Below are 27,366 nucleotides of genomic sequence, written 5' to 3' on the forward strand. Positions count from 1 at the left end.
GATAATAGCATTTTGCTCTTTTCTACAGCATATACTCCTCAGGAGCATATGTTTGCATTTCTCAGAATTTATGATGAATAATCAGTCATCTACTTGGAATATCCTCACAAGGCCCCTTGTTCCTGCCTCTTTTGTCTGGGAAAGGCTAGCATGTTGCTTTTTTTTTGTGGTTAAATCACACCTGGCATATGGCAAATGGGACTCGATGTTCCATGCATGGATTTTCTGCCGAAACTCTGGAAGACAGAAATGGGCAGTTGAAAGTGGTGAGAGCAGCAAGGGGGGAAAAGTTTACTCCTTTGTGAGCAATAATCACTAAACAAGAAATTGAAACAGTCATATATATATATATATAAAATGTGTGTTTTTCACAGCGAGGAAGAGATTATCCAGTGGTTGAGTAACAGTGCTGAGGTTCAGGTTATGCAGCTGGAGTTTCTGCCTTACCCCAGCAACTCATGCACATCTATACTACTAAAGGAATGAAGACCAAAGAAGAAGCTTCCACTCTGGACCCCAGTTATCACCCTCATAGTTGCTTTTCCACTCCTGGCTTGGGTTTGGATCCCAGCAGACAGCTCGTTCAAAGACAAGGCATGGGTACCTTCCACGTTGAGCTCATTCCCTGAAAGACAGCATGAAGGAGACAGCATTAGGTTGGCTTCCTCTGCCCTGCACAGCTTCCCAGCACTAACTCACCCACTTCTCACCTCCCACAACATGCAACGTGGAGCCACAAGTTTGATAAAAACACTGCTCTGGGAAGTCGCAGCACACGTTTCCTATTATACCAGCAGATCAGACTGAAGGAGGGATTCATAACTACATCTAAAGTCTACAAAGGCACCACTTGGCCCAGAAGAGACCCAGCACTGAGACTGGTGTAGTGTGGATGAACTGGAGAGCGCTGGCCCTAGCCACTGCAGAGCCTGAGCTGACCTGTGGTACTTGGTCCAGTCCCTGGCACGGGTGTGTCCTCTTAATGTCTGCAAAATGGAAGGAATAGCTCCTTCTGCTGTCCTCTCTGAGACCTGAGTCAGGAGCTGTCTTTAACAACAGCTTTTAAGCATCTAGATTAACATTGCCATGATCCCAGCTAGAAACTCTAAGCACTGCTCTAAGCTTACTAAATAACAAAAATGTAGCCAGTTTTTGATAGTTCAGTTTTAGTAGGAAATAACAAGATTTTCCTGCACTCCTCCTGAATGTGATGCTTTTGAAGGATGCAGTGGAGGGCTCGTTGATAATGTGTATAGGAATCCTGTTTCAAGGCATTCTCAATAATTTCCTTAATTAGCCATCCATGTTTAATGTACTTGTCCCTTATAATATGTGCTGTGTTACATTTGCTATCTGTAATCTCTTTGTTGATTTTGATTCTCCTGAAAAGCATTTTTCCCTCCAGTGAGAAGTAACCAAAAGGCCTTTCATTCGAGAAAATATGCCCGGCATCTGAAAGTTTGGGATATGTAGGAGTTGTATCCTTTCTGTGCAGTTTCATCTAGTACAGTTTAACTCCTTGCTGTCTCCTGCACAATGAGGCCAGGCTTATAGATGTTACAGTGTAGGTGCTCACAGGGAGGAGAAGAAAAGGCTTCAAGAAAAAGCTTGTTTTTGCACAGTTAAGGATCAGGCCTAATATCTCTTGATTTCCAGTGCAGTTCCGACTCCAGAGTCAGGTTAAAAGCTGTGGAAGTTGATCAGAAACTATCGAGTGCTAGACTGGAAAGAAAATAAACAGTATTTTGATTTTGTCACCTTCTTAATTCTGGATGATCTGTGGCTCACCAGGGCTCCTCCACTCCCTGCTGTTCTGCTTTGACAACCTCGCACACCGTTTCTGGTCTAAACTGCTGTGCACACTTTGCACTTCAAATACCTTTTCTCCCACCCATGATCCACCATCTCCCTCCCTTGGCTACATTGGTGTAACTGAGGCTGTACGGAATAGGCATAAGAGCCGTGTAAATGTAGGAAATGTTGAGACTGCAGCACCGGAGGGTGCTTGCCAGCTCCTGACCTGGCTTAGCATCCATCCCAGGTGCGGGCTGTGAGGAGGCAGGGAGATACAGCGTGCTTGGCGGGGCCCCTGAGGGCACCTGCCCTGTGGCACGGGGCTGATCGACCCTCTGTACCTGGGGAATTGCCAGAGATCGTTACAGGCTTTTTTACTCTGTGAGAGGAATATAAAAGAAGAGAAGGCAGGAACCAGTATCTGGCTCACCGACAAAAAGGTTTCAAGCCAAATGACTCACTTCTGGAGGAGTCAGACAGATCTCTTCAGAGGACATGACTTACAAGGGAATTCAATAGCTGGGATTTATTTATTTTTCAGGGCTTGTTGAGCTTTTTTTGCCTTTTTTTCTTTTTTTTTTTTTTTTTAAGATCTTAAACAGTAAATCAGCATACAGAAAGAACACAGACTTCAGTCTCATGTGGTTTGAAGAAAGACTTCATAAATGGTCATTTGTGACTTACTCAGGGTAGAAGAGAAAGCAAGTTTTTAAAATCATATTGTTTCCCAGGTCTTAAAATCCTGATGTTTACTTATGTAAAGATGGCAAACTCAGCATTTGCCTCTGGTTGTGAACACATCATTTGTGAAATCATTTTTTTTTCCCCTCTGTTCTTCAGCTGATGCTTTTCCAAAGAGGTCGTGGAGACAGTGGCCTCACAAAACTGAGAGTCACCTCATGTACTCATAACTCTGACTGTTACTAAATATATTGCTAGAGTAAAACCAGAGTGGTCAGGAAGAGGCTAAACTAATTTGAACATTCATTAGAAATAGCTAGACACAAAGTAAGGTCATAGAATTACAGAATCATTTAGGTTGGAAAAGACCTGTAAGATCATCAAGTCCAATCATCATGTAAAAAGATGTAATACAATGGATTACTTTAAGCATAATTCGAGTTGCATTACCTTAAAATTCTTCACATTCTCTGCAACAGCTTATACCTTAAGTCCTTCAAGTGTTTGCTGCAGTATAAACTACGTATGCCAGAATAAATCCACAACTTACTCTGGATATCACTGAAAATTAGCTGGGGTGTTGGCCAGAAATCAGGGATATTAACCTATGTGGTAATCCCCATGAAGTGTTTACTTTTGCCATAATAACCAGATGTAATTATATTGGATGATCTTCAGGAAGAACCGCCCCACTGAATTAAGAGGATAGAAAATTGTTTAACATATATTGATATTTCTTCCCTTCAAGAAGTCATACAAAAGAATTTCGGGGTAGTTTGTTCTATAACACTTCACAGCTTCTGAATAACCACTTCCACATGGGACAGAGCCTGATTTGAAATCTGCTTGTGATAAAATTACAGGCTGCATATCATTGCTGCTTCGCTGCAATGTGATGTGAAAGAGTCTAAATTAAACTCTGAAAACAACAGTTCCAGCATGGTGGTTTTGGGGTACTTTGCAAGCCTATTTTTAATTAATTGTTTTGTTATAGATACTATAACTGAAAACAAAACACATTTGAGTTTAGAATTTTAAATCTACTGGTAAAAACCTTGCCAGAGCATTGGCTAAGGAAAAAAAAAAAAGTTGCAGTTTTCTGTTCTGTGAGTGTTAATAGGGCTTTTCTTGTCACTATTTAGAGTGAGGAGCAGAAGGTGATCTAAAGCAACTTCTTATAATCCACCATACTGGTACTTGCAGATGGCACTTTTACTACTACTACTGGCCCGATTTACTCATTTCACTAGGTTTACATAGTGTTTCCATATTTATCTGTTGCAGAGCAATCATAAATAATGCTTGAAGTCTCCCAATTATAAAGAAAAACATACCTAAGGAATTTTTAAAATATTTTACCAATGGATTACTGCTGTATTTTACAATCACAATGAGATGGATGAATAAAATAAAACGTCTTTCTGTAAATAGCTCTTGTTCTGGGACCACAACTCACATTCTGTTGCAAAGTAGAGGTAATATCACAAATACCTGCCTTTTTGCACCTACCCAGTCAGAACAAAAGAAAGCAAAATTGCTATATGAATAAGAAGTTTTCTCTCTCTGCCTCTGGAAATCAGATACAGGAAAAGGAAAATATTTTGAAGGTTTCATCCTGGTGATTAGGAACTGATCACACACACAAAATGTGATCTGAAACTGTTGGCTGCATTTGCTGCTAGGAAAGGAGCAGGATGAAAGACTGCAGTGGTGTGGTGCCCTGCTGAGTGGATCCCCGGGTGGGGCTCTGCAAATTCCTCTCTCCAAAACACAAGGGGTTTCCTCCTTCCTGAATGATGGGTCCTCCAGGGATCCTGTCTCTTTGGTTGGGGTCCTCATCTTCACAGCCGCTACAGCTAGGAGAGGGAGTGTCAGCAATGTCGTCCTGATCAGCACAGTGAAAATGCTACTGTTTTCCTGCTCCTTGTCCCAGCAGGAGAAAAGGATGAGTGGGAAGATGCAAGGAAGGTGCTAGATGCCCAAGAGGCTGAGCTATATGTGCATGGTCCTTATCACCCTCTGTTCCAGCCAGCAGCAGCATGCTGCATTAGGCAGACACCTACTCTGCCTACATCTAAAATGAGCTCTGCCCAGGGTGCCCAGGTTTTGGTGGAGCCGGGATTTTCAACATTTCTGGGTTTGGACACCTGAGGAAGGATCTAGATCCATACCAAAATACCTTTATCTAGGTTTGGCACTCAGCTCACAAAGCTAAGTGACATGGGCACTTGGTGGCATCTTGCTTGCACTAAGCCTCCAGCTGCTGAACCAGAGGAATGTAAGTTGCTCATAGGTGCCAGGACACATCTGCCACAAGTGATAACGTCTTATATACCACAGAACATCTCAACACCAAGTGTTTATATTTAGATAACAAAACTGAGTCTTAGGAGATTTCTACAGGTCATCAATGTACATAAGGTTCCTTTGTAATCTGTGGACATCTGCTCTCTACAGTCAGTGGAGACCTGAGTTCATTCTCCATGGTCTACCAACAGCATTGACAGGGTGTCTATTCACTGAGACAAGAGCTTACCTGCCTGCTATGGAGACATCTAAAAACATGCATCTGTATCTGGAGCCAAATACCATTCCAAATCCTGGTTTATATACTGATTTGTTTTGTTCTCATTGAAACTAGCCATTTTTAATCTTTGTCGAAACTGAGGTGATGTCTAAGATGTATACAGTACAAGATTCAATAATTCATTAAGGAAGTAAGCTCTAAAGTCTATCTTGCCAGTGACAGAAACAGCACAGTCATCTGTGGCATGCTGGCTACGTGGCAACAGTATGATCTACTTAATGCAGAAGACTACAGAGAGCAAACTCTGAATTTAGTGCTAGTGTGCAGGTTCTCCTCCTGCTGACACATAAAATGATCTGCTCTGGAAAGCAGTATTTCTTTTAACTGAGCTTTTACTGCTCTTCATTGCAAGATAACTAGCTTCTTTCAGTCTGCCAGAATGTGGGACTACCGTATAGAAAACATTCTTTGCACCTGGCCATCTGTACATGGATCCAAATAATTGTTTGTTCCTTAGCTCTGTCAACACCAAATCGGATTAGAAATTTTCAAAATGTATCTGCCAAAAATGAATTACAATGGATTTCTTAATTTCTTTCCTTGAGAAGGCAAAAATAAAAATGAGAAATAGTCTATTTCATCTAGGTACTGACTACACATTAAAGAAACAGCAGAAGGAAATAAAATAACACTGTACCGGGCCAGACTTGAAAAGTGTTAGCTGGGTGAGGAAGAAATGCCAGTGGACAAACTTGGAAAGCTGAAAAAAAGTGTGCAATTTATCTAATGAACTTTGTTCGCCTGGACTCAGTTCACAAAGCTTGGCACTTAAATAGGATATATAGTCCCAAATTTGGGTGTTGTAATGGGCAATTATCTCTGGTTGAATAAAAATGAGGTAGAATTTGTGCCTCCTATTGCAAATACCTAGGTATGAAAAGCTGAGTTCTAAATATTTGCCTTCCTGGCTCAGAACAATTATCAGGCTTCATATTTTAAGGAGTATACTTTATAGCTTGTAAACAACAGTCATGTGTTTTAATGTATTTAATTTTACTGGCTTGACTTTCATATATTTTAAGAGCTTTCTACCTCGCATTGGTAGCATAAGGAATTCATCTTGCCAGAGGGGTATAAAGGGTCTATAAATGAAAATCAGGGCTCAGTTATTCTATTTCCAAACATCAAGGTTTTAGGTATTAGGTTGTTTAGGTATTAGGCTGTTTGAGATTATTGTTACCTACCCTACCTCAATATGAAAGTGAAATCATGCAGTGAAGAATGTGCTAGGATAAGTGAAATATTTCCCCCTTCTGTGGTTGTGTTTTGTCTCCTTGCAGTTAAAAGCAGCATAAAATGTGCAATTGAATCCTGTTCGGCTGATATTAAGATAATAATTTCACACACATACCCATACAAACAATGCTGCAATGAAAACTGAATACATTCCTGCAGCCTATGAACACTCAGAGTAAATAGCCCTGCTCTAAATTAAATAATAAAACTTTTCTAATTAGGCATGGTAGAAAGACTAAAGCAGAGTGATGGCAGGAAATACCTTTTGCCTCGTGCTATGGGTTTGGAAACACAGTGACATCATTCCTACTGCCAGGCACTAGAGGAGATCATAATAGGATATAATTGTTGCTTGCTCATTTGATTGAACTCCAAAACTATATCAAATAACACTTAATTATACACATAGAATATCATTACAGAAGAGAACTCAGAACTGAGAGTTCAGTGTAAGCAGAAGCATTTAATAATTATACAATTCCTGTAGATGCAAATAGATATCTTGCTGCTAATTAGTCTGGAGTTTTATGCTTGCAATATCGTAAGTAAATGTAGTGAAAATTAGTTGGGAGTCTGAACATACAGTTTTACTATAGCTCCATCTGGTACGTGCCCTCCGATTACCCAGCACGTTGGCTAGCTGTTTGAGGGACACATTTGATATCTGGCCAAGTTTAAAGGTCTACTGGAGGTAAAACAATGCCCACCCTTTTACAAGGGGATCATTGTTGCCTAACAATAAAGCTCTCTGGCTTATTTGAATGTCAACAATTCAGAAAAGTTGATGTTTGGAGCCATCAAATAAAATGTTTTTGTGAAACAGTTTATTATTTCAGTGGTAATTATTTGAATCATTCATGGTAAAGGATGTTTGCTAATGAGAGCTTGGCTGCTGTAAATTCCAGGGAGACTGAATGCTCTTTGTGCTGACAAAAAGGCCCAAATCACTGGAGAGCGACTGACTGGACAAATCATTCATCTATGCAAATGCCAGCTGAAATGGTCAGATGCATTTATTACCCTCCTCATTATAGTAAACAAGGCAGAAATCGTGACTGGCAGTTATCAACTTGCCCTGAAGTGTGATTTGTTCTCCTACCACTATTTAAATGAGAGGAAGAAAGGCATGCCGCCAGGGACTTTGTCGGTTTATAAAAGAGTAAATGTCACATAGCCCAGTGCTTAAAGACTTTTGATTGACAAATGTTTTATTTGACATATCAAACAATAATGGTTTTCATATCAAATAGTCCATATTTGTTAGTAGAAATTTAACCCTTGAAAGAGTGAGAACTGATTTCTCAGAAGGCTCTGCATCCAGATGGGATGTTACAAGTAAAAAGAAACTCTCTAACTGGGTGGACTGGAAAGACTCACACAGTACTGTAGAAAGATGCTTTTAATGGAGGCTTCAAAAGAACTGTTATCATAAGAAAGTAGCTCACATTGGGAAGGCTAAGTGGCATAAAACAGAAGGAAATAAAAGAGTGTTTTGTTTTTTTTTTTTTTTTCCCTAAAGGAAATATAACAGCAGTTTGAAGAGCTCTAAACAGGATCTGTCTCAACTCCAACTACATTGCCAGGACATTTATGCTTGTACCAGGATGGGCTATAGCCTGCCTTGTTTGAGGAATATGTGAGCTTTGATGAACAGAAATCTTACTGATAAAAGTAAAAACAAGAAGAAGAAGCAAATAAGTACACAAAACAGAATGTTTATTTGCATTAGTAGTGTACATTTGTTGCTACATTTCATTTTAACATGCACAGGCTTTTGTGTTGGTGATCTGCCATTACTGAATATGATTCTATTATTATATAGATGGCTCTAAGACCCCATAGAAATATTTACAAAATCTTATGTCCTCTGGTATTAAACAGAAAAGAAATTACATGTGACTAAATGATGTGTTTCACATCATTTGCTGATGATGTCTTTTCACCTCTGTTAGTTGGTACAAGGACCAGATGGAAAAAGCATGCATGCTCTATTGAAATCTGAATGTAGGGTTTTATTATTTGGGAATGATCTCTTTCAGCTTTATAGCAGTGGGAGGACAAACTTTGAGTCAGGTCCTTTAAGATTTTTTCATCCAGAACAGTAAATGTTCTCAACAATGAAATCCTGAAGCTGAGGAAAAAATAGAGATCATTAGATATTGTAAGAGGAGAATAAACCTCTTGGATCATGAGTTTCTGGATGAAACAAACAAAGAAACAAACAAAACCAGATCCTACCTGGATCCTATATCTTCTAACATAAGCATACTGCAGAACTGAGATTCAGCACATCAGGTAGCCTGGCAGAGAAATACTAAGTGGAAAAGAAGCAAGAAAAAACATACCAGGAAGATGCTTTGGGTTATCTCAGAAATATAATGTGATTTTAATAATAGTATGAATATGAATAATACTGCTTATTAGCTAGCATGATACAGCAACAAATTAAAAACAAACAATGTCTATATAATGCTTTATGGCTCTTGTGAATCAAACATTAACTGATCCATTTTCTCATTAGCTCTGTGAAGTAGCACTATTAATCCTCCTTTGTGATGGGAGAACATCTGCATACATATGTGTGATAGATACTTTAGGTCACTTAGCTGGCAGCAGCAGACACAGGTGTTACTACCTCGAGCATCTGATCGCCACATGTGTGCATGGCCACTACAACATGCTAGGGCCCTGTACAGAGACATTTCCTACGTGCTGAAAATGGATCACCACAGCACTTACTTGCACTGCACACCTCTGCTAGCAGCAGTTACAGGTCCCTACCTGTTAATGTAATAAAAAAAGCACTTCTCATCATCGTAACTATTGCTATTGTCATTAGAAGTACAGGATTTTCCGTTCCAACCTGAATTAATGATTCCTAATTCCAGTATTCAGTATGTGGAGGCAGGCCGGCCTAGCACTTCAGAGTAATATCCTAAGCCAGCTGTGCTGTTCTGCCTTGTATATGGAAGGAAAAATCTCTACAGATATCCCGGAACCACAAGGACATCTGGTGAGATATACATTAGGACAGAGGACTACAAACATCCTTGATGATCACAAAATAATCCAACACTAGTATTTGATTCTGTTACTTCACCCAAAGGTGACTGTCAGAAGGTAATTATTGCAAATGCAGGGAAGAAAATATCCCCTTTTTTTTTCTAGCTTAGCTTCTTTTATTGCATCTAATCGCCCTCTTGCATTCTGTTCCTAATGTAGTCTGAATACACCTATAAAAAGTCATTTGTTACCAGCATCCTCTTTATAGGCATTTTGAGATTACCCTTCTGGCCTGGGATCCAGCCAGCTCTTTATTTATGGGAGTTCTGGCTTCTCCTCCCTCTGTTGCCCCCACATTCCCCTTTTATCACCCTCACGTTCCTAATTCCTTCCTCTGTCTCCCAGAAGACGGCGTGTTTAAGTGCTCCCATCGGCCCACCATTCTGGTGGCCACCAACCTCCTTCAGACCTGCTGCCTCATTCCAAAGCCGTTGCCTCTGCACGTCTTGAGGGTGCTGTCACCGGGGGCTGATTCACCACGGTGCAAGAGGCAGACGAATGGTTAGCTGCAGAGATGGGACAGGGCACTGCAGCCCTGTAAAAGCTACAAATAGTGCTCTTGGTTCTGTGATTTTGCTACCGAAGAAGAAAGGCAAGGTGCTAATGAGGCAGGGAGGAGCACCTGCTCTTCGGTGACATTGCTGGCCTCCACCTTCTCCAGTGCAGGAAAAGTTAAAGGAGTTGACTAATATAGTTCAGGAAGGTTTCAGGATTAATTTTGAGGAATGTGAAGTAATCAACATTTTCTCAAGCAGTTAGTACGTTCAGTCAATAACAATGGCACCTTCAGGACTAAGTATGTGCCCAGAATAAGTGATCGCCAGAAAGCCAGGGACAGGACAACAGTCCGAAGGATTGATTATATGAGGAGAGGGAAAAATCTCACTAGCAATGCTGAATGTCTTTCATGAATGCATGCTGGAAGCTATCAGGAGGCAGCAAAACACTGTTTCGTTTCAGCAGTTAATTCTAAGTAACTCGGTGTCCCCTGCGTGGAGGTGAGAGGGCTGCACAGACATAAGCAGCTTTCTGTGCATCGCAAGCCTCCCTAACTCATACAGGAACTGCAGATGTCACTGCAGCTTCAGGCTTGGACTGATGATCCCTAGCTATGTCCTCCAAACAGCAAGGAAAGCATTTGGTGCCAGGAAGCAGAGAAATCAATTGACAAAAAACCAGCTGAACTGAAGCCTGCACTTCTGGTGAATTTACTGCATTTAAAAGCTAAGAATGAAACAGCTCTGCCATGAAAAGACATTCCAGTGCTCTTAGCAACGGCACCTTGTTACCTTGTTTTTGGATGAACTAATTAATTACAGTACCAGTAACTCACTGGCAAATCTCAGGCATGACATGCTGGAGGAAAAAGCTCCAGGAAGAACTGACCTACCTACGATCTTCCTGAAGTGCCTTCATAATGGGGTAGTTCCAGTCACTTCAAAGGACTTACCCTCAGTCAGAAGTGTATAAATCAGTACGGAAGTAGGCCAAACATTTATATATATTTGTAGTCAAAAAATATTTAACTGTCCTAATTATGGGAAATCATTGGCAGATGTGCTGAATAGCCTGAACCTGAAGGGAGAAAGGAACAAATAAAACAAACTGTGAAGACAGTTTTACATGAAAAAAAATGGTTTCTTACTCAGTCTGATCTGTATCCAATACAAAGATATTAATGCCAGTCTTTTCATTATTCAGAACTCTTTCTGCAACTGCATCCAAATTAACATAACCATCTATTTCCATGTGAGCAGGAATTCATGCTAATTGTACATTAATTCCCAGGATGAATAATTGACGTATCAGATGCAACAGCTCAAAAGCCTAAATCTTGTTTAGTACTAAAGTAACAAGTTCTAAGCCTTAAATTAATCAAGAAAACTATACGTAGGTCTTCATTAACATACCAGGAATCAATCCACAGCTGATAAAATCACAGACCATGCTGGCTTAGCAGTGTGCGACTCTGTCATACTTAACTCTGAACACATCTGTGTGTTTAAAGTTTCACAGCACTGATAATGTTTTAGCTCGGAACTGCTGCCACCCATTATGCTATGAACCCTCTTTCCAAAGTGACAATGATGTGTGGGGCCGGAAAAGGAATTAATTTAAAATGATGCCTATTTTTTCTTGTTTGGGATCAGCTAGCATTTCCTTCCACTTCCCTGAATTTCTCCCTAGCAATGCTGCACAAAGAACTTATATGTAGATGTTCTGTCCTATACGATTTCCCTATATACAAATAGAACATTATGTTGCTTGATATTGCTGCTTATTCACCCTCTCTCTATAAATATCACCTAGATGACAAACCTACTTCATCAGCTATGGAAACCAGCCAAATTCCTGCAAGAAAATGTGATGATTTAAAAAGCTCTAAACATACATAACAGAAGGCAGCTAGCTAGATAAACTAAGACACAAGGGCTGGAGAACTACTTTTAACCATCAGTTACTTTGTTTACGACTAGCTGTAAGATGGCAATAGAGACCTCAGTTCATTAAGGTAGAAAATTACCATGTAATTAGTAGATAAGAAAGAAAAAATTCAGATTCTTGCCTTCTGTGTTCTGTCTGTTTGAATACCGAAGTGGTATCCATGCTTAACGCACAAATGACAGTCCAGTTGTTTCTATTGCTATAGTAAATTCATTCCTAAATAGAGTGTTTGGGTCAGACAACTAGCTGTATTATTTTGTATTTGCACCATGGTGGTAACTTGTGGGGCATTCACAAATTAAACAAATTGAAAGTATTTCCTGCAACTGCGTGCGTGTGTGTGCATAGGCATATTACAAGCATGCATGCACAGTGTGACTTGTAGCCGTTGCCGTTGAAGGGAAGAGGAGGTGGCTACAACCTTCTCATTAGAAGCAGAAACTCATTAAATCTTTCCTGAAACTGGCTGCTACAAGCTTATATATTTAGGGAAGTGTCAGCCTCTTTTCTTGCACGTTATCTGCTGGAAAAAAAAGCAGAAAGAACAAAACTAGAGACTTCTCGCCAGTTATACGCACCCACCCTAGCAATGCGAGTCCCCTTTCTCAATTCATTCTTCTAGTTTGCTCTCTATTCTGGAAAAATACTTCAGTGACAAACTGGGCCAGATGACCTGAAGCCATTTATCCTCCATTCTGGGAGGACTGAACTTCTGCTGATGAATAGACCTTATCTCTTTGAGAAGATATGTTCCTTTTTTTGTGCCCTTGCTTGCTGAAGAGGACTCATTAGATTAACCACGAGGTCAGTAGGTCATTAACTGCCCAAGTTGTGGTAGATTTCCCATAACTTCTCAGGGCTTGTAAACTGTGTTTAGACTAGAGCTCCCAGCCTTTCCTTTGCTGAATTTCAGGAATCATTTTGCCTTAGAACAAGGCGATAAAATAAGATGCTGAATTCTAATACATATTCTGAATAGTTCCATCACAAAATAAGCTTTGCAATGTGTTTTGTGTATTTTCCCTCTATTTTTTATTTGTTATTTTTAATAAAACTGAGCCAGCAGTAAAGCCTCCTTAATTTTTTTGTGGGTAAATTTTCTTATACAGTCTTTTCATATATTACTTTTGGTTTTATACTTGTGTGACATCTTTAGCAGTGGAGAAAGGTCCTAGATAAGGACATAGCTTTACTGTTAGCGTGTTTATATGGCTGAAAGCAGCTTTTCTGCATGTAGTGGATGCACACATTACTTCTGAAAGAAAACTTTAGCACATCTGATCCTTCGTGTTGGAAGCCTAAGACATCGGTTGCAAAGCACCAACAATTCTCCATTCATTGACATTGGTAACAATGCTCCCATTGATCTGACTGGAGCAGTGATATGAACTTCACAGTACTTTTCATAGTTTTCCAGGTTTCTAACCCTTGGGTGGAATCAGCTTACTGTTTAGCTTCTGTAAGTCTTCAGCTCTGCTGAACTCTGCTTTGACTGATCATGCCATTGTGAAATGTGGCAAGAGTTGGATGAGCCACAGACAGCTTTGTAGCCATGGAACACAACTGACCTATAAAAATGTCTCTGGTCACATGAACATATTATAAAGGGTTTAAAATAGTTATGTGATGCTTGATGAGAGGCTAACAATGTCTTTTTGTGAGGCTAAATGACATATCTCTACTGAAATCAATATGGCTCAGATCTGCAAGCACTGAAGTACTGCACTGCAGCTGTATATATATTCCCTTGGCTTTTGTTCTAAAAACACGCACAGTGTGGCCATTACATACTTCTATTTCAAAACTACCAGTCATCTGCTCCTTGATGCCAGTCAGGCTCACGCAGCCATTATGCAAGAAAATATGAAATGGCTGATGTATTTACAAAGAAAAAGTACTGGAGTGACAAAGGAGACTTGAGCTGATTAACAATCACTACCGATCAATATCATAAGCTCGATAAAATACAGAGTCCCACTAATTATAAGAACATTCCTTTCATCATGAAATTACAGCAACCTTTTTCATATGTACCTTGCAGCTCTCCAGTTGTAATGAAGAGAGAATCAATTGTCCCTGTTCCTTGAGCATACATTCCTGTGATACTCTCCTGCACTCCTAGCAGGCTGTAAGGAAAGCCTCGAGACTAGAAGCAGCCGGCGGTGCAGCAGAAGCACTTTGCTTTAGAAATGTGACATTCAGAAGGTTAAAGCTACGGGTCCGGTTTGAAGAATGTAGGTGCTTTGCCAGAATTGCCTCTGGGAAAGTTTTTATGGCATAGACACCTAGAGCATTTACTTGTCTGCTGGAACAGAAAAACGGCGGTAGCCCAAGGGCTAAGGGAATTTCCTACTTATTCTTTCAATTGTTATGCAGGTTTCAGTGTTACTGTATATCTTACTAAAATGTTATACAGGTTTTACATTCCCACTCTTAAATTTCAGCTGAATGCGGTAACAAGCTGTGCAGTGTCAACACAAAAGCTTAATAAGATTGTATCTATCTCTGTCTCTTTAGATCCCTATATGAAGCCTATTGCTGGTTAAAAATTAGCATATTATCCTTACTGGATCCTACTGCTGCTGACAAAGGGTACTGATTTAAAACTTGTCTGAAGGTTCTCACACAACAACCTCCTTGTACACAGTAGTTTTTATTATCTCAGATTCCCTAATCCTCATTAAAAACCCCACGAAGATTTTAGTTAACACATCGTTTCCAAGCTTTAGGATTACTGCTCATGAGTATACTTCTGCAAAAAGATAAAAAGGAAAGATTTTTAACCATGATAAGTCCAAGTAATACTGTATTTTGATAAATTATTTCCTTCTCATTCTTTCTGCTTTTTCCTTAAAGTTTAATTACATACCACGCAGAGTGCTTCCATAAGAACTGTAGTCTTTAGCTATTCAAAAGCTAAAACTGTTTTTATTAAATAATTTGCTAATATGCATTCACATACTTCACAGAAGACATAGCAAGACATTGCCCTTGCCCCAGTGAGTACATTGCCTACAGTCTGTGATCTACCAAGAACCAGTGCCAAAGCAGCAGAGAGACAGTTAGATGAAATACTGCAGCAGTTTATTGTGTATAACAATTAAGCACACACTTGTACTGTGGCATTTTATTCTCTTCATCATTTAATAAAAATACAGGAAAAAAAAGGAAGATAAAATGCACCAAATATGATTAACTATACCATTTGCTGTTGTCAGAGAGCATAGCAGAGGATGCTGTGCAAAATATTGTGACATGGGAAAAAGTAAAATACAGGGAATAAAAAATTTCATCTGAAAAAAAAACCAACAAACCAACAATCAAACACCAGAGGAATTGAAGGGAATACTTTCTCTCTTCAGTTTAAGCTGACACTGAAAGCAAGGCCTTGTTAGGCCTGGTTCATGACAACATCTACAAACATATTTAAATTTACTGAGTGAAGAGTCTCATTGACTTAGAATACTTTCTCTTCCATTTCAAAGAATATATGTAATTTCACAAATCAAAAACCAGTAATGCTGGTCCAAGAGACAGCGAGTTGTTTCCCATGGTGGTTAATATCCTGGGATGCAGAGGAAGCCAGAGAGAACAACTCACACCAATGGTAACAGTGCAGCGCATAAGCGCTCAGTGCAGCTTAGCAGTTAACGCTTGGCTAAGTCTGTTCTATTAAAAATAACCCACTGATTAAAATGATTTCATTATTTTCAGGGTTCGGTTTAACACTTAAAATACAAAGCTTTGCAACGGGATAACAAAATTCAGATCAGTTTCCGGCTGAAAGCAGAAACTGGTGATTTATAAGTCAGGTATTTTTTGCACAATTGATTTATAAATGTTTTCTCAACTGGTATGTTAGAAATTGCAACACGGGCCTCCTTTTTGGCAAACTTCAGGGTTACCCGTGTTACCCTGTTTTCAGGAAGACCCGTATTGTGACTCTTTAGCCCACAATCAGGTAAGCTTCATTGTTTAATAAGCAGATTCTTCATTCTCACTACAAATCCTGATGTTATATGTGCATTTGCAAAGACCACCTTACCTAGAAAAGTGGATCTGGACATCTTCTGTGGGTGCAGAACATAAAAGAACCTTGCAGGTTCAACTGCCGCACACTGCTGACCTCATGGGATCTCCACCTCCTGTCCTATGGAGGTTTTTACCCTGGATATTTAGCAGTCATCACAATGGTGGCTCACGGTGACAATTTAGTTGAAGTTATCTGACTGTGATCCAAGACCTAGTCACTTGTCTTGGGTGATAGCTAGAATTTGAGACAGCAACATAGACAAAAAGGACCCTGTCACCCAATATTGTTTGTTCCCTCTAATAAACACCAGCCTCCATTTAGTTTCAAAACATTACCTGCCCTTCGGCAACCTTTGTGAATATCAGTGAAGTTGGTTCTGTAATCGGTCTTGCCTCGTAACTGTGTGTTCACAAACAGCACGTCCTATTTGCTGTCTGAAAGCCTGGGATGGTCTGCCCTAAGTGCTTGCAGCTCCCAAAGGTGGTGGTATCTTCCCTGTCTCCTAGGCATCTATTGTAGGAGCGAACGGAATAGGCTGAAACACTTGGAGGTATCGCTGTCTCCCCATGGATCACAGAATGTGCCTAGCAGACCAGATCAAACATGTAACTTTCAGAAAGCTAAATTTAAATAAGATGTATCTGCCTAGGATGAACATGATGAATCTTTCAGCTGTGAGGATGTGAGCTGGATCTCAGATGAGTGGATGAGTGGATGAGTGGACTGAGAAAAAAATTTTCATATTCTTCTATCTTCTGCACTAACAGAGAACTCAGTATCACTGCAGCCTTAAAATAATCACTGGATATGAACGATTTGGCCAAACATAGACCTTTGACCAGATATTTGAACTAGTTGTCTGCTTTTTCATTATAGCCAGGAATTGAGACTTTTAGGCTCCTGTTCCTTGGTGACACATTTTGTGCCAAAGTAGAAGTCTCGAATGGATCAGATAAATTGTGCCCTAGAACCTGAACAGCATGCCCTTCTCTTCCACAGAAGAAATGCCCTAAAAGTTGGGGTTATGATGTTATTTTAAAATGAGCGTAAATGGTACAGTGGCGTCTTACGCATGCAACATATGTATTTATGTATTTGCATGTGCACACGCGTACAGATGGGTGTATGAGAGGCCTATACACGAGTCACCCTGGCAGGTCTGTCTGTGGAAAGCAGGGTTGTGCGGAGGCCTGTTTGCCAGTTAGCAGCAGGGAAGCCTTCTATCCTAGACTTCTAGATGTGGAAATTTTTGTACGGTTATAGAACTTGTGTTAAAGCATTATATATAAAGTACCTTAGACAGCAAACATTTTAAATCCTTTTTTTTTTTTTTTTTGTATTTTTAGAGTTTTCTGAACACCTGGTCAAAGTCAGCAACAATATTTCCTGCCGTGAAACGTATCAGGGCAGTGCACACACTGACATGACTTTAGGTGATACTTGTGTAAGTTTGACGTCGTACTGTTAATGTTCCTGTAGCTTAAAGTAGTACTGCTTAAGGACCGGCAGTAAATTAAGAAAACGTGCTTCTAAGGTTTTGCAGGTTTCTGCCAGTCACTGTTTGTAAAAGATTAAATGAGGGGTGCCGAGGAGGTTCCTTGTGGCGAGGCACACCCTTACCACGGCTTGCCACGCGTTTTCCCCGGTACCACGTAAAGCGGAGCGGCGCTGGGGACTGAGGAGCCTAGGGGGACCGACGGCGGTTTGGGTAATCACCACAGGACCTGAGAAGGGAACAGCATTGAGTCAGAAAGCACGAACGCCTGGGCACGCGTATCAATCGAGCGAGCACGGAAGCCGACCGTGACGCTCATTTCGCACCACGCCAGCCGGGCACCCGAGAGGCGCCGCAACCCGCTGGAGCGCGCGCTCGTTAACATCAATTAAAACCGGGGCGAGCCCTGACGGCACGTAGAGCACCGCGGGAAGCGCCTCACCGGGCCGGGACCGCGCTCGCAGGCCGGCTGCGACAAACCCTTGGCGGGGGAACAAGGAGCAGGGGGAATCCCGCCGCTCCCCTCGGCGCCCCGCCCGTTAACGGCCGTAACGGCGCGGGCAGGCGCAGCCGGCGGCCCCGCCCCTCCCCTCCCGGCGGCCCGCCCTCCGCGGCCGTGCGGGGCTTCCGGCGGCGGCGGCGGCGGCTTCGCCCTGCGCAGCGGTACGGGGCCGGTGCGGGGCGGGGGGCGGCTGCTGGGGCCGCGGCTCGGTGGTTCCCCGGGCTGGCGCCTCGCGTCTGCGGCCGGGAGGGGCAGGCGGGGGGCGGGCTCGGCTCCTGCTGCGTGCCCGCGGGGCTCCGGGGGGCGGCTGGAGGGGCAGGGGCAGGAGGGGGGCGCCCTGGGGTGCTCCCTGAGCGCCTGTCGGGGGGGCGCTGCCCGGGCGGGGCGCCGGGGGTGCCGGGCTTGTGCCCGGTTACGCCTAAGGGAGGCCGCGGGGCTGGTCCGGGGTTGTTTTTATTTCTTATTTCCTGCAAGAAGAGGAGGGCTGCGGCGTGGCCGGAGGGGCAGGCGTTCATAAACGGGGTGGCACAGCGCTGCGGCTTCGCGCCGCGCGTAGGAGCTGCGTTGGTAAAGCCTTGCCTGGCGGCTTGCACGCGGTGGGGCACGGCGCCGCGGGCCAGCTCCAGGAGGCGGTGGGCACCCTGACCGCCCCGCCGGTGCCCAGGTGACGGTGGTCTGCCTGGAACCTGGGTGCAAAGCCGCCGCGTCAGGTCTGGGCCTCGCTGCAAGGCAGAGGCGGCCACTGAAGTCATTTGAAAAGCGTGGATTTGGGATGCTTTGGTGCTCATGACAACAAGACAAACAAGGCTTTAAATAGTTTGAATTGCTTAACATCCCATGGCGTCCCAAGGTGCAGGTTTAGAAGTTTCCCCCGTGTGAAATGGCTCTGTCTCACAGCCAGAACATGTCCCACGAAGAAGCACAGCAAGTGGGGCCTAAGCGCCATAAGAGCTTATTCATTTTTAACTGATACTAGCTCCTCACTTCAACAAGCTGAGTGTAGACATTGGCATAGTCTACAAAATTAACAGTGAGAGATGCTAATGTGGTAAAAATACTGTTTTGGCCTCTAATGTAAGGTTCCAGTATTCCTTCTGTGCATTAACATGTAAGGGTAATTAACCGATTTCCCATTGACAGTCTTTTGCCTGAGACACATTTATTAATTGCATTAATCTTTCTTCAGAGATAACATAATCTATAAATTTTGTCTTTTGCAACTTATCAATGTTGCTGTTTCTTTTATAGTCACATGAAAGGAAACTCTACGTGGTACTCCCAAGCATGGGGTTTGCAGAGCTGGTGTAAAGAGGAGTTGCTACTTCTCTGGCTTTAAAACTCAAACACGTTGCATGTGTGACTTTTAGATACAGCATTTGCTTCTCTTGAAACAGTATGAACTCTTCTCTAACATGTATATTGTTAGGGATGGCTCAGGGATGAAATATGCCATCTTCATTTTTTTATTCCTATGTATATGTTACTTGTTATGTCTCTTACACTCATCCTTCACTCAGCAGCCCCTCCAACCCTCGCTATTTTTCTGTGTATTTCCCACGTTTTTGTAGCATTCTGATTGGTGAGTAACTACGTATTGCTCATGTGCCCTGTTTCTGCACTTACGGGAGAAAACCGAATGCTGGGAAGTTGAATTTGCAAAAATAACCAAACTAAATAAGTACAATAACGCTGAACAGGATGGGTTACTTGGAAGCTGGACAATGGATTTATGTACATAAACACCCTGCAAAAAGTTGTAAAGTAGTCCAGAGAGATCTAGGGCTCTTGAATACTTTTGTTTAGTTACTGCCTGTTCCAATGAAATATGTAGAGAAGCCATAAGACATGTTCCTTTATCAAGGAGTGTTTGAAGAAAGGAAATAGTGAATTACAGTCTCAGAAGGCTTTCTGCATGTGTAGCAAGACGGGAGGAAGAGTTCGTCATGTAGAAGAAGGAAGTTTCCTCACGTCGTTGAAACGGTTGTCAATTAAGTAATGATCTGGATAGGAGAGGTTGTAAGTGCCAATAAAACACATGGATTGTGATGTGTTTTGAAAGAAAGTAGCTCTGAGCCAGTACTGGCTTCACCCAAAGCGGCAGCGTGCCAAGCTGAGCTGGTTCAGGGTACTGAGCTGCTCATCCGGCTGCTGGTGGTCCATGGTGCAGTAGCACCATGCCCGCCTGTGTAATTGTATCTTGAAAAAGTATATGATATGAAAGAAAGCAAAAAAAAAATAAAATAGTATGCTGCTGCTTTGGAGGAGGATAATAAGGTACGTTTAAAAGAAACCTTTATTAATGTGATACATTTAAAAGAAACCTTTATTAAGCTTCAGTTTGTCATAATTATGTCTGTACAAAAGAATGAATAATATGCAACAGGAGTGCTACAGATTGGAAGGTATAGCTGCATAGGCCCAAATGGGTTTCTTAAAAAATAATCAATCAGTTTGAAGAAAGAAAGAAAAAGTTTTCCATGTAAGCTTTGCATTGCTCCAGAGGTGTTTATCTTGATGCTTTGCATAGGCCTGAGTCTGCATCTTTACATTTGCAAAGTTGGATCCCTTTAAGTGGAAGTCACGTTGACCTGTGGTAGTTCCTGAACAAATCTCTACATCATCTAGCCCTACTGATCTATATTTAGTGTAAGTCTTTCAAACTCTTCAGTGGTTTTTCATTGGCCTTTTAACTCCACACAAGTGTTAATGCTTCTTCTAAAATGCCAGAAAAAAGGGTTTCTGTTTGTATTGCAGTCCTAACGCTTATTCATCCTTCTTTCCTGCTTTTATAAGCTACTAAATCCTATGTTAACTTTTAACTCTTTACAAGTAATTTTCCTCCACTTGTATTGTTCAGACTGACATGTTTTTATGACAGCTGTATGTTCTTCCCTGTTTGTTCCCACTTCTCAACTTGAGCCCGTTGGCTGATGACAGCCAAGATTGACAAAGCCGTGTCTGTCTCAAGGTTGTAAGTCTGATAAGAACTTGATGGAAATCATTCAGGTTGGTGGGGAGGAATGACCCAACCGAAGTGTTGCTCCTGATCATGGGGAACTTGGCACGTGGTTGGCATTTACTCATTGTGTCAGACCTGGCGTCTGGCTCCTCAGTCGCCTCGAGCCAGCGGGCGGTCACCCTGCTCTGAGTTGGGGTGACAAGAGTGTGGCTCACTTGGTGCTGCTCCTAGTAAGCTGGGCTCTGAGAGCACTGGGCAGGGCTCGGAGCAAGTTCCGAGTCTTCAGTGCAGGTGTGAAGTTACGTAGGGCACAAGTGGTATGTGAGGTCGGCGATTCACGCCCGCTCATGATGCAGCCCAGCCGAGTGGCTCTGGAAGCTGAGCTCTGTAAAGCCCTGAGTCGCGTGGAGTGGGCTCCAAACAGTCTGAATCAGTGCAGCTTTGAGTTTTGGGCTTGTGGCTGCACTGGGCTACATGTGATGCCAGGGCTTGACGGCAGGAAACTTGCTGAAGTTTAATGTCTGCTCGCACACTTTACAAAGAGATCTCATTTAAGAGGGGGGAAAAGCAGAAGAGGAAGGTATTTGTAATCTTCACTTACATCTTATGGCAGCTCTGTGCTGAAAACATCTTTTTTATTATTATTATAGAATTATTTGAGTTGGAAGGGACCTTGAAGATCATCTAATTCCAACCCCTCTGCCGTGGGCAGGGGACCTATTATTTTTGTTATTGTTTTAATTGTTCTTTTAGAGGAAGAGGTTGGGGAATTTGCTGCTATTTTCCCAGTGCCTTTTCTAAAAGATGGTTCAACAGGGTGTTTGGGGGAAATGTGACATTATTTGGTTTTGGCATTCCAGCAGAGCTTAAAATGAATCCCGAATACCATCTTACGCATTTCCTCCTGCACTGAATGTCAGGAGCAATTCATGTTGCTGACAGCTATGTCAACATGTGAAACTGAATGAAGGACAGGAACTAAACAAAAAGCTAATAATAGAGGAGGCAAGAAAGTGAGAAGTGAACACTTCATTAGGAAACTTTCTCGCTGTCATGAGTAAGAGGACGGCATAGTGCAGCCTGCCTTATCTGTTACTGCATGCGCCGTGTTGACAGCGTTCAAACGGCGAGAGCGGTTTGTATGTGTGTTTTGTGAGTATGGGAAACAAGCAAGTTACCCAAGAAATATGCACAGTGGACTTATGTTTAGGCATACAAATGCCACTCTGATTCCTCTCCATCTTGCTTATTTATTTATCGTAGTTTAAACTTGTGCTTTCAAAAGATCTGCAAGGTACGGCCCGACGTGTACCCATTTCGAATGGTAAATAAGGTGGTTTGTCTCCCAGGCAATGAGAGGCATCGTGTTAATTGCTGTTTGATGCATCTTCTGCTATTAGAGAGTCATTGCTGATGGCTCAGTGGTTACCACAGGATACGCACTGTGGTATGTAAGTGTATGCTGGTTAGTGTAAACTAACCGGCAGCTCCAGTAAGGGCTGTTGGAGATGTGTTTATTCTATTCTGAGATATGCTTCGTCATCCCTGTTCTGGCCTGTAACGGGTTACAGGCGCCGCTCCCTGTTTTTCCTAGTAGAGCTGGCAAACAAGCTAATCTGGAGGCCAGCAGAGAAACAGTCGGCGTACTGGAGGGGATGATTCTGGAGTGCTGTGTTACTGCCCGGGTGCGTCGTGTACCGCCAGCAGAAATCAGAGAACGCGGTCCCGGTTCTGCTGTGTGTGGGTAAATCTGACTGTTTGCATCACGCAGGTATGGAGTGGCTGCTAAATATGGGACAAGCGTATGTAAGAGGATCTCTATTAGCAGGGAATATGATACAGCACTTCTGTGTCCTGAAAAAAATGTTCAGCTATAAATATTTCTTTACCATTGTAAATAGAAAACTTTAGTAAAGAGGCTCATATATAGTTTGCCTTTTTCTAGTAGTTAAACCTGCTGGTTTGTCTTTTACTTGTGATTCAATCTAGGCCATATAAAACAGGTTGATGTCTTTAATTATTAGTACATTTTGTGCTGATTTTTTTCAGGGTGGATGGCTGTGCAGATCTAGTACATCTTGTGTATAACTGAATTGTTACATAAATTAAAATATTTTTCTCTTACCAGAATTAAAATGCTTTCTACGGGGACTTCTGCTTCTGATGCCAGGACTCTTCTGAAGACTTACTTTGTTGTGTGGCTTAAAGGAAGATGATACTGTTAATGAATTGTGAGCATCCTTCAGGAGGCTGGTGACCCTTCAATCATTGGTTAATGCTGTCATGGACAACTTCAAAAGGTAATGACAATATTTTTGTGAAACCATTCAGGCTAGTGCACTGGTATGGGGAAGACTGTGGGATTTTTTTTTTTTGGTTTAGATTAATGCCCAAAGCTCTTTTGTTTCACTCTAAAAGCCATTCACAAAGTATGAGAACAAATTAGAGGAAACAGTTCACTGGAGTAGCTGTCCAACTTCCTACATAAGCTGTCTTTGAAGAGTGTATTTGCTCTCCAGACGACCTTATAGTCTAGATAATACTTGAGCTAGCTTTAAATGAAATAATTTGGTTACTGGGAGCAGTCTTGCTGCAGAATACAAGCAGTGAAGTGACGTAGGTTTTGTTGAGCTGTGTATTGCTGCAGCCTGTCCACGTATCCGAGTACTTTATTTAGAACTTACTTTTCTTTTAATTGTTTTAAAAGTATACTGCAGATTATCATAATTACAATTAACTGTAGTTAATCACAAACTCTGCAACAGTTGTTTACTGCAAGGGCTAGATGTCATTTTATACTTATTTTCATGAGTCAGTACAAGATGTTTTTTGTTCTCAATAAGTCCCAGAAAACAATGCTTATTTTAACTATTAGTCTTACTGTTACTTGAGGGTTAGTTTCGGTTAACATTTCTTCATAGCATTCTCTTTTAAATTCAATAAATTTGTAGGCTACTAACCCATAAATAATTGTCATAAAATGTGATAGTTTATTAGTGTTTTAGTAGCAGTACATTGTTTAAGAGGATATTCAAAAGAGTAAAGTTTGTGTTTTAAGATATATTTCATCTGCTCACTCTGTTTATTCATTCTGTTTCGTCAGCAGTTTTGCAAAACACCACAAGCAGTTAATGCACCTTATAAAGGACTCCTGACCTTTTGCAGCTTCGTAAGTCGTATCTAGATGTCACCAGTGTTTCCCATGTTAACAGTCCTGAGCATGTTTTACTATATGTGCCTTCGGCGCCGAGCTAGGACAGCTACGAGAGGAGAGATGAACAGCCGGAGGGCTATTGAATCGAACACCCGGGCCTTACCTATCAATGTTGAAATAGTTCAGTATGCCAAAGAAGTGTTGGATTTCAGCTCCCATTATGGTAGTGAAAACAGCATGTCATATACCATGTGGAATTTAGCAGGTATACCAAACGTGTACCCTAGCTCCGGTGACTTTACTCAGACGGCTGTGTTTCGAACTTACGGGACCTGGTGGGATCACTGTCCTAGTGCTCGACTGCCCTTCAAGAGGACGCCCACCTCCTTCTGCAGCCAGGACTATGTGGAACTCGCTTTTGAGGAGCAAGTTTATCCCACCGCAGTGCACATTCTGGAAACGTATCATCCTGGAGCTGTAGTTCGGATACTGGCTTGCTCTGCAAATCCTTACTCACAAAACCCCCCAGCTGAAGTAAGGTAAATTTTCCTTTTCTCTGTACTTTAAAGCACTCCTCTATTCTCTAAAATGTTAAATACTACAAATAATGCTGTTTAGCAAACTTTGCTTCTTAGTATTTCTCTATTTCATTTTTACCCACTAACGTTTTCTTTATTTCTGTGTGAATTTAATAATGTGGTGACATGTTTTGAAGAGATGTGGATTTTTCTTCTTGTAGCATGAATTAATGCAGATCCTTATATGAGATTTAATTTGAGTAAGGAGAGGTTTTTTTTTGTGTTGGAATTCTTATGAGCAGTAATTATGTATATCCAAAATCATTTGTGAAATGGCAGTTCTGAGTTCTTTCTCCAATAAGAAAGGAAAATTGTCCAGAAGACTGAGGATTTGTGGCTGCACTATCGTCCTGTCTCAAGTAGCCATGAACTTCTCTCTGCGTGCTCTAGGTTGTGTGTGTATATATATATTAGAATTGGGCACTATACTTATCCATTTGGAAATGAGGCCAAAACCAGAAGTAGAGAATGGTCAGACAAAAGGTGATGCCATTTGTCTGATCTTTATTTTTGGTTGAATCAAAGAGTGTGAGTAGCACTTGATCTTCTTATTTGCTCCACAGGCGAAAAGCAGCCCACTTGGTCCTGTTGTTTTTTCTGATAGTAAGAACTCCTGATCACATTCTGGTTAGGGGGCGAGGGGTCAGGAAAGAGGGGGACCTGGAGAATAGTAAAAGGATGAAGAAAAATGCTGTAAGCGAGGTAGGAAGCTCATCGTGAGGGGGTGTGGAAATAGAAACAGAAAGAGAACCCATGAAAGCACAGAGTTGGGGAAAAAACATTAGCTATCGGTATATGCAATCAAAGTATGCCTAAGGCACACTTCGGCATACTAGACAATTGATGTTTTCTTGTAAACATTAGAAAATCAGGTGTTTTGTATGTATTAAGAATTCTCAATGAATCTGTTTTGTGTGGTTGTGTCATCTACTGTTTAGTAAGTTTGTTTTACAGCTCTCTAATGAATAGATACTGTGTAGCTCTAAAGTAAACGTCTGGATTCGAGGAGCAGCGATAGGTCGAGCTAATAACGATAGGCCTATGTTAGGAAGTAGGAATGTGTTTGGCACTAATACAGAAGTTATTTATAGGATTGTGTGGGTGAAGGTAGCTTTTAAGACTTCTGAACTTAGAACCTAATGTGAAATGACTTTTGGTCAGTTGTTCTGTGAACTTTAATTTTACTTGTTTGATAATATAGTGCAGATTTATGTAGAGATTATTTCTGTAACTTCATAACATAAGAAGATAGTATGCTGCAGTGCAATGCAAGGATATAATTCTGAAAAATAAGCCAATGATGTCTTAAAAAAATGCCTATGTAGTTGTTGGTTCATAAAACACAAATAACTTTTCCCAATTTTGAGTAAAGACCAATAAGTTTTCAAAAAAAAAAAAAAAAGCTTAAGAAATGTTAAATGAAGGAGCTGTTTAGTAAGGTGCACTAGAAATAAAGAAAAATGTTCAGAGAGCTAAAAGAAGAGAAAATACTCATTAGAACATCCTAAAGTTTTTTTTTTTATCCTCTTGAAATGTGGTTAGACTGAGAGCTCAGACTTCCCCTTTTTCATAAGAACAGATGGAATCTCTGTAGGACCCTGCTTTTCTTTGTAGACAGAAGTATTTTCTGTTCTGCTTACCTAGGTTAGTGTTATTTTTGTTTAGAAGGCTAGCAGTCTCAGCGAGCGTTGGAACCAGTTATCCGTTCTACATTTTCAGTAACTTCTGGTCTTGCTGCTAGAGAAGTGCTAGAGGGATTTGTACTTTTCCTCAGTAGGAGTTGGCTGTTTGCAGATGCACCTTTCCTTTGTCTCCTACTTCTGAAAGATACAAATGTGTCTTATCCGTAGTGTGAGGTAACCCTTTCTCCACATGATGTATGCAGTATTTTTTCTCCTTCCTTTTGCTCACCTATAGAGGGGAATATGAAGAGTTACAAGAACCTGTCCTCTCTTCTGCTTAATTTCCCCTGTTTTCCCTTCCAAAAAAATCTGAGATGTCAACTAAGAATAACTTTCTGGAAGTAGGAATGCTGTTGATAATCTCAGGTGATTCAGTGCTTGACAGACGTGTTGAACTTGAACTACCACACCATTTCCTTTCCTTAGGAGGCAATGCCTCAGTTACTCAGAGGGCTTTTAGAGCCTTGTGTTCCTCTTTCTGACTGTTGTGATGCTTTTAAATCACCTGATTACCTAAAACCAACCAGCACTTACAGGTTTTTATTTGCTGGCTCTTGGTCTGTTTCTTTCTGAACACCACCGCAGAAAGGGCAGGTTATTAGAAGAGGTCCTTTTCACCAGCTTGTACTTTGAAATAAAAAGGAGGCCAAATTCTGGAGTCAAACCTGTTGTGAGAGGAAGAAGTCTGAGACTTCTTTAAATGTTATGTTTAGTGAAAACGTTCTGCTTAGTGGATTATACTATGCCAGCTGGATGGTTTTTTTTTTTGCGCAGTATTTAAAACATCAGCGCATGCAAGACTTTGCTGTGTGCAAAAGCTCCTAACCCGCAAGAGGCTCTGTGATGGCTTGGTGTACCACAGTTCTTGCTTAAGAGGTATTTTATATATCCTTGTAGGAAAATGCCTATAGCCCACATAGTTGGCCTGCAGGTTGCTCTGTTGCTTGTTCTGTACTTCAGTCGCGCCAAAAATGACTTATGCATGTGTTCAGAAAAGGGTCTTTAGTGGGGTTCCTCTGGTGGTGGTGAATTGGATATTTCTGTCAATCACAGCTTTTTTTCAAGTCTTTTTTACAGGTGGGATCAGCTCTTCATTGAGTGGGAGAAAGCATTAAATTATTTTTCAGGTTGGAATGCAATTCTGCCTAACTAATGCT

General features: G+C 41.4%; 1 protein-coding gene and 1 long non-coding RNA gene across 6 annotated transcripts in view; one reads left to right on the top strand and one right to left on the bottom strand.

Annotated features, from left to right (window-relative positions):
• Positions 1–350: 350 nt before the first annotated feature.
• Positions 351–17,912, bottom strand: LOC106032634 (uncharacterized). 2 transcript variants are annotated; one of them, XR_007164338.2, is made up of 4 exons: positions 17,777–17,912; positions 13,841–17,563; positions 8,537–8,612; positions 7,906–8,429 (listed from the first exon to the last, which is right to left on the bottom strand). It is a non-coding gene; the product is annotated as an uncharacterized lncRNA (long non-coding RNA). The 2 variants fall into 2 exon arrangements; XR_007164339.2 differs by lacking the exons at positions 7,906–8,429; positions 8,537–8,612 and adding an exon at positions 351–625 and having other exon boundaries at positions 15,852–17,563.
• The window catches only part of FBXL4 (F-box and leucine rich repeat protein 4), a 56,180-nt gene continuing 46,709 nt past the window's right edge, over positions 17,896–27,366 (top strand). For 2 of the 4 annotated variants that reach the window (XR_007164337.2, XM_048066637.2), the window contains exons 1-3: positions 17,896–17,997; positions 22,924–23,095; positions 23,899–24,488. Coding sequence is in view for 3 of the 4 variants with exons in the window: in XM_048066637.2 (XP_047922594.1) it covers positions 23,980–24,488 (509 nt within the window). In the remaining variant the exon portion in view is untranslated. Of the gene's footprint in view, positions 17,998–18,257; positions 22,567–22,923; positions 23,096–23,898; positions 24,489–27,366 lie in introns of those variants that run through there. The other 2 variants (XM_048066638.2, XM_013175689.3) reach the window with 2 other exon arrangements.

This window comes from Anser cygnoides, chromosome 3 (genome assembly GCF_040182565.1).
Source record: "Anser cygnoides isolate HZ-2024a breed goose chromosome 3, Taihu_goose_T2T_genome, whole genome shotgun sequence".
Classification (NCBI taxonomy): Eukaryota; Metazoa; Chordata; class Aves; order Anseriformes; family Anatidae; genus Anser; species Anser cygnoides.